The 7,231-nt window shown below is 47.1% G+C and overlaps 1 protein-coding gene across 3 annotated transcripts; it reads right to left on the bottom strand.

Annotated features, from left to right (window-relative positions):
• Positions 1 to 270: 270 nt before the first annotated feature.
• Positions 271 to 3,843, bottom strand: LOC109569935 (folate receptor beta). Of its 3 annotated transcripts, none has more exons than XM_019975737.2 (5): positions 3,685 to 3,843; positions 2,357 to 2,530; positions 1,128 to 1,316; positions 880 to 1,015; positions 271 to 730 (listed from the first exon to the last, which is right to left on the bottom strand). In XM_019975737.2, the coding sequence occupies exons 2-5, from the start codon at positions 2,504 to 2,506 to the stop codon at positions 444 to 446; spliced, it is 762 nt and encodes a 253-aa protein (XP_019831296.1). In that variant the 5' UTR covers positions 2,507 to 2,530; positions 3,685 to 3,843; the 3' UTR covers positions 271 to 443. The 3 variants fall into 3 exon arrangements, with proteins under 3 accessions (XP_019831296.1, XP_019831298.1, XP_019831297.1); XM_019975739.2 differs by having other exon boundaries at positions 2,357 to 2,447; positions 3,685 to 3,831; XM_019975738.2 differs by having other exon boundaries at positions 2,357 to 2,527; positions 3,685 to 3,817.
• Between the last annotated feature and the right edge of the window lie 3,388 nt (positions 3,844 to 7,231).

Genomic DNA, 7,231 nt, shown 5'->3' with positions numbered 1-7,231 from the left:
ACAGGATCCCTGAGGACTAATAATGTGCAGGCACTGGGCACACATGCTTTCTAGGCAACATTTCACAACTATGAGAGAAGGAAGGATTATTATCTTCACTTTATTGAGAAGGAAACTGGTTTAAGAAGTTAAGCAACTGATTCATTTTCACATAGTGAGTAGCAGAACAAGCTCATGTTTTGTTTCTCTAATCTGAAGGAATCCAAAAACTGTGGAATCTGCCCTCTACCACACACAAACTCAGAACCAAAATAATTCATCAGACTCAGATGTGTTGGGTCTATTTATTAGAAGTGGCTGTCAGAGAAACCCCAAGCCCCATCCTGGAGCAGGAACTGGATGACAAAGGGATGGATGATGAATGGAAGCATGCTGACGGCTCCCTCATTTGTGGGAGCTGAACTGAGCCCAGCCTGGTCATCAAACCTGGGGACAGGCTGGACTCAGTCATGGAGCCAGAGTGACAGCATCAGGGCCAGGCAGAGCAAGAGAGGTCTAATACCCTGGGGCCAGGCCTCAGCAGTCAAGGCCAAGGCATAGAATCTCGCCACCTCCTCATTGGGGTTGCCCTGGGCAGGGTCGAACCACATCTGGATGCAGCGGCCACTGCCCCGGCTGTAATTGCTGAGCTTGTAGGAATGACTCCAGAGACCCTCACACAGGGCTGCAGGTGTGGGGAAGTAGGCCTCAAATGTGCGGCAGATGGTCCCAGTTGGACACTTGTTAGATCCTGCAGGGGGAGAGAGGGTGGGCACATACATTCTGTCCCTAGGCCTAAAGCTTAACTCTGGCCACCCCTAGGAATCCTTGCTCAACTCCAAATCCTCAGACCCCCATTCTCCACCCCACACCTCCATCTCCCCGCCCCCCAGCCCTCACCTGAGGTCCAGTCCCAGCCTCTGTGCCAGTTGCTCTTGCAGGTGTAGGAGGTGCGGCAGTCTTCCCACCAGCTCTGACAGTCCTCTTTGCACAGGGGCACGTTCAGGAACCGTTCTTTGCGCCACTTCTGGTTCACCTGGGAGAGAAGGTAGGGGCAGGGAGGCTCAGTCAGCCAAGGATGTTGGTAGGAACAGCTGTGACTGAGTTGGGGGCAGCCTGCTGGGGTGAAAGGAGGGAGACCCCAGTACCTCCTGGATCCAGGGCCCCAGATTGGGTGAGCACTCGTACAAACAGTTGTCCTGAATGAAGTGGCGCTGGCAGGCGGGTTCCATCTTGCCACAGTGGTCCCAGGTAAAGTTATACAAGGAGGAGGTGTCCTTGTGCAGCTCCTGGCTGACTCTGGCAGAGCAGCAGGCGTTCTTCTTCCAGGGGGTGCACTGGGTCAGGAAGACACGAGACTAATTGCCTCCTGACCACAAACTCTGCCACCTCCAGCCTCTTCCCATTTGGCTCTTCTTGTTCTCCTGTCTCAGGCAGGTTGTCCTAAGAATGTTCACTATTAGGACCCTTCTGTCCTTGGCCTCCAGAAACTCCTGTCTTGGGGCAGACACAGTTACAAGACTGATGGGGGCAGTGAGAGCCTGGGAGAAGCCCTGTCTTGGGAAGACAATAGCTATCATTTATACAGTGCTTGACACTTCATACAAAGTAATTTATTTATTCCCTAAAAAATAATTACTGAGTACTTATTTTATGCAAGTTACTGTTCGAGATACTGGGAATACAGAAGAGAACAAAACAGGCAGAAATATATGTTCTGGTCAAGGGAGACAGTAAGAAGCTAAAAGAGAAAAAAATCAGGATCTGATCAATTATATGGATAAAATAACAGCAGGGAATAGAAATATGGAATGATTGTTGAAATTTGAAAGAGGGTGGTTGTATTAAGCCTCATTGGAAGGTGGCTTTTCGAGCAGAGGAGGAAAGGTGTGCTGCATCACAGCATGCAGTAATATATGTTGACATCTCTCACCTTTTAAACCCCTGGGAGTGCCCACCTCAATCCTACCCCCACCCCATCACAGGGGCAAGTCCTGTCCAAATCCTCTGGGTGTCCACATGCTTCTCTGGGCCTCAGTGTCCTCCTTTGTATCAGGTGGAGGAGAACATCATCTACCCATATCGTGGGACCTCTGGGAATACGAAACCATGCGCAGAACACACATGACACCTGGGAGGCGCTCAGTAAGTGTTTATTCCACGTTGTTGCCAACATGGGATCCTATTCTGAGCAGGCCACCTCTGAAATCACATCAACTGCACCCCATCCTGCCTTCATCTTCTCCCACAATGGTAACTCAGGATGTGAGTGTATAATGGAAGGGCTTGACCCCTCAACCCCTCCCCCACCACCCTGACTTCCTCTTCCTTGTCTGAACAAGCCCCCTCCCAACCCAGAGCCACACTCCATCCTCACTTGGTTGTGCAGCTTGTCCTCAGGGCCGGGTTCTGCCTTGTGGTGCTTGGCATCCATGCAGACGTTGAGCAGGTCTGTCCGGGTCCGGGCACTGCACACAGAGGTCATCCAACCCAGAAAAAGCAGAAGTGGTGTCAGTTTCCAGGGCATGTCTTTGCTTTCCTGCAGAGTCTGCTGTGGAGGAGACCAAAGTCTGAAGGGAGAGAGCCCCTCGCAGGGTCCCCGCTTTGCCTCCTGCCCCAGTCTCCCCAACTCCACGGTGAAGGATGGGGTCAGATCCTGTTCCTTCAGTGTTGGGGTCCTGAGGCTCCTTGAGGCTGGAGTAGAGAAGATTGGCAAGGGCATCGGCTCCCTCACTGTAAGCTTGGGGAGCTCAAAAGGGGATCTGGGATTAGATTCCCTGGGGGAATTTTCCCAAGTTGGAGGAGACTCCTTGTGCCCCTACCTTCTCTCTGGAGTGACCCAAGAAAAGTAACTAAATAATTCAGGTCCATGCTCCACTCTCCAGAAGAGGACACAGCCTCATCCTGTGTCCAGCAAATGCTCTGCCTTCACACCCTTGATCACCCTGGTTTCCATGCCAGCTTAAAAACCCTGTTAGCCTGGCATGGCAGTGACCCAGCTCTGCTGAGTTCTCCGGTTCAGCATGAGGATCAAGGGAGGTACCAAACAGGATGGTGATGGTTAAATAATACAGAAATGACGATGGGGGTTGTTTTTAAACAGCTTTGCTTTCTCAGACTTTTTCCTTCCCTATTTTCTGAAAATCATTTCCTTCCATCATGACTCTGGTCTCCTCAGCGACTTCTGGACAAATTAACCAGATCCCTGCCTTTATCCTTCAAAGAACAAATGCAGGATCCTAAGACAAGGGACAGCATAAAAGTCCCCCACATTGGAGTTGCTAACCGGACAAGAACTTAAAGTCATGGGAGACACCCAGCAAAAGCGACAGCCCCCTACTCTGTTCATGACTGACCCTCACCTTCCACCCCCTCACCCACCTCCTGCATATCAGATCTGTTCCTTTAGACTGTCACCGAGGGACCTAAGAATTGATAATGGAGACCTCCCTCTCTCTCACCATTCCCCATGTTGTTGATCCCCAAGCCCTGGCAAGGGACTTGCCAAAAATTCTTTCTGGAATTCACTCCTGTTGGCTCTGTGTTTGGAGTAAGGTCTTCCCTCCTCCAATTTCTTCCCCTTTAAGTCACCTTCCCCACAGGAGCCAGAGTGCTCTTTCTAAAGAGAGATGTGTCCCTGCCCTGTGTGCCAACCTGCCAACTCTCCTGAGTGCCCGTCGCACTTCCCTCCTTGGGGCAACTTACCTGAGCCTCCTTTGCTACGAGGGTCACACGCAGCTGTGACTGGATTGGCCTTTCTCCAGGCTGGCAGCAGCTCTGTGGTCTCTGTCCTCAGCGCAGGATAGACTGACTAAGAGCTCTGGTAAGTATAGATACAATTTCCTCTTTCAGCTTCTCCTGCTCTTCCTTCTCTTTGGATCCCACCCTCTCCAAGTTTCCTTTAGTCTGTCAAGTGACCATTCGTGTTTACACTCATCTCTCTATTTGTTAATTTAGTCATTCCAGGGTCTACACATTCAACATTCATCAAAATCTAGAGTGGATTTCACACCAGTCAGAATGGCTGCGATCCAAAAGTCTACAAATAATAAATGCTGGAGAGGGTGTGGAGAAAAGGGAACCCTCTTACACTGCTGGTGGGAATGCAAACTAGTACAGCCACTATGGAGAACAGTGTGGAGATTCCTTAAAAAACTGGAAATAGAACTGCCTTATGATCCAGCAATCCCACTGCTGGGCATACACACTGAGGAAACCAGAAGGGAAAGAGACACGTGTACCCCAATGTTCATTGAAGCACTGTTTATAATAGCCAGGACATGGAAGCAACCTAGATGTCCATCAGCAGATGAATGGATAAGAAAGCTATGGTACATATACACAATGGAGTATTACTCAGCCATTAAAAAGAATACATTTGAATCAGTTCTAATGAGGTGGATGAAACTGGAGCCTATTATACAGAGTGAAGTAAGCCAGAAAGAAAAACACCAATACAGTATACTAACGCATATATATGGAATTTAGAAAGATGGTAACAATAACCCTGTGTACTAGACAGCAAAAGAGACACTGATGTATAGAACAGTCTTATGGACTCTGTGGGAGAGGGAGAGGGTGGGAAGATTTGGGAGAATGGCATTGAAACATGTAAAATATCATGTATGAAACAAGATGCCAGTCCAGGTTCGATGCACGATACTGGATGCTTGGGGCTAGTGCACTGGGACGACCCAGAGGGATGGTATGGGGAGGGAGGAGGGAAGAGGGTTCAGGATGGGGAACACATGTATACCTGTGGTGGATTCATTTTGATGTTTGGCAAAACTAATACAATTATGTAAAGTTTAAAAAAAAAAAAATCTAGAGTGGGCTTCCCTAGTGGCTCAGTGGTAAAGAATCCGCCTGCCAATGCAGGAGACATGACTTCAATCCCTGATCCAGGAAGATCCCATGTGCCTCAGAGCAACTAAGCCCGGGCACCACAGCTACTGAAGTCTGCCCTCTAGAACTTGGGAACCGAAATTCCTGAGACCCATGCACCCTAGGGCCTGTGCCCCTCAACAAAAGAAGCCACCACAATGAGAAGCCTACGCAGCGCAACTAGAGAGGAGCCCCCACTCTCCACAACTAGAGAAGAGTCTGAGCAGTGATGAAGACCCAGCACAGCCAAAATAAATAAAAATTAAACTTAAATGTTAAAAAGTCTAGATAATTTGCTCATCTCCAAGAGGGGATCTGAATTTTTGACCCCAAGTGCTGACTTGAGGGGAATGGGACCTAGTGAGGAAGAACCCAGGCTTTGCAGCCAGGATGGAACCCGGTGATAGCTCCATCTCTCCCACAGCTATAGGAAATATTACCGAACCTTTCTCAGCTTCAGTTTGCTCACAAAAAAACTGTTAAGAATTATATGTAGAAAAGTCTGTCATATACTGAGTAGGCTTAAAAAAAATTTTTTTTTTTCAATTTAACTATGTGTGTGTGTGTGATGTCACTCAGTTGTATCCAACTCTTTGCGACCCAGTGGACTGTAGCCCACCAGGCTCCTCTGTCCATGGAATTCTCCAGGCATGAATACTACTGGAGTGGGTTGCCATGCCCTTCTCCAGGGGATCTTCCTGACCTGGGGATCAAACCCAGGTCTCCTGAACTGGAGGCAGATTCTTTACTGTCTGAGCCACCAGGGAAGCCCAATTTAACTATAGTTGATTTATAATATTGTATTAGCTTCAGGTATACATCTTCATATTCTTTTCCATTGTAGGTTATTACAAGATTATTTTCCATTGTAGGTTATTACAAGTGTGTAGCTGTTAGTCCCATACTCCTAATTTGTTCTTCTCTATCCCCTTTCCCATTTGGTAACCATAAGTTTGTTTTCTATGTCTGTGACTCTGTTTCTATTTTGTAAATAAGTTCATTTGTATTATTATTATTTTAGCCACATCACACAGTAATGTATTTTTTTTAGATTCCATATATAAGTGATATCATATAATATTTGTCTTTTTTTACCTGACTTATTTTACTTAGTATGACAATCTGTACATCCATTCATATGCTTCAAATAGCAATATTTCATTCTTTTTATGGCTGAGTAATATTTTATTTGTGTGCATCAGTTCCTCAGTGTTGCTCAGTCATGCCTGACTCTGCGCCCATGGACTGCAGCCCACCAGGCTTCTCTGTCCATGGGATTTTCCAGGTAAGGATACTGGAGTGGGTTGCCATTTCCTTCTCCAGGGGATCTTCCCAACCCAGGGATCAAACCTGGGTCTCCTGCACTGCCGGCAGATTATTTACTGACCGAGTTATCAGGGAAGCCCCTGTGTGTGTATATGTGTGTGTAAAAACATATGTATACACACCACATCTTCTTTATCCATTCATCTGTTGATGGACATTTAGGTTGCTTGAGAAGGCTTGAATGGCAAAAATCAGGTTAATTTATGAGCAGCCAGATGAACCAGCTAGAAGTTGAGGTATAGCAGTCAAGGGTCACAGAGAAAAATTGTCTCGAATCTGATAAATGATAATACCTCACCATCTTCCGTATCTGTAAACATAATTAAGCAATTTTGTAGCCTTTTAAACAAATGTGGTAAAATATAGACTACTGAAAATTTACTGTTCTATTTTAAGCTTATGGTTCAGTGGTGTTAAGTATATTCATATTGTTGTGCAACACATCTCTAGGCCATTTTCATTCTGTAAAACAGAAGCTCTATTTCCATCATATCAGCAGTCCCCCATTACCTCTTCTCCCCAGTCGCTGGCAATGGCCATTCAATTTTTTATGTCTATGAATTTGGCTACTCTTTTTGTTGTTGTTGTTCAGTCGCTCAGTCGTGTCCGACTCCTTGCAACTCCATGGACTGCAGCACGCAAGCCTTCCCTGTCCATCATCTCCCGGAGCTTGCTCATACTCATGTCCATTGAGTTGGTGATGCCATCCAACCACCTTGCCCTCTGTCACCCCCTTCTCCTCCTGCCTTCAATCTTTCCCAGCATCAGGGTCTTTTCCAATGAGTCAGCTCTTCGCATCAGGTGGCCAAAGTTTTGGAGCTTCAGCCTGAGCATCAGTCCTTCCAATGAGTATTCAGGATTGATTTCCTTTAGGATGGACTGTTTGAATCTCCTTGCTGTCCAAGGGACTCTCAAGAGTCTTCTCCAACACCACAGCTCAAAAGCATCAATTCTTCAGCACTCAGCTTTCTTTGTAGTCCAACTCTCACATCCATTGGAGAAGGCAATGGCAACCCACTCCAGTACTCTCGCCTGGAAAATC

This window comes from Bos indicus, chromosome 15 (assembly GCF_029378745.1).
Source record: "Bos indicus isolate NIAB-ARS_2022 breed Sahiwal x Tharparkar chromosome 15, NIAB-ARS_B.indTharparkar_mat_pri_1.0, whole genome shotgun sequence".
Taxonomy (NCBI): domain Eukaryota; kingdom Metazoa; phylum Chordata; class Mammalia; order Artiodactyla; family Bovidae; genus Bos; species Bos indicus.
Note: the sequence above shows the minus strand (reverse complement) of the source record. Positions and strands in the feature narration are given on the sequence as shown.

What these genes read in the sequence shown, in the direction of transcription:
- LOC109569935 (XM_019975737.2), bottom strand. Translation starts at nt 2,506, where the DNA reads ATGCCCTGGAAACTGACACCACTTCTGCTTTTTCTGGGTTGGATGACC. An exon ending in AGGACAAGCTGCACAACCAA is followed by an intron (nt 1,317 to 2,356) that starts GTGAGGATGGAG and finishes TTCCTGACCCAG; the next exon opens with TGCACCCCCTGGAAGAAGAA. An exon ending in TGGGGCCCTGGATCCAGGAG is followed by an intron (nt 1,016 to 1,127) that starts GTACTGGGGTCT and finishes CTTCTCTCCCAG; the next exon opens with GTGAACCAGAAGTGGCGCAA.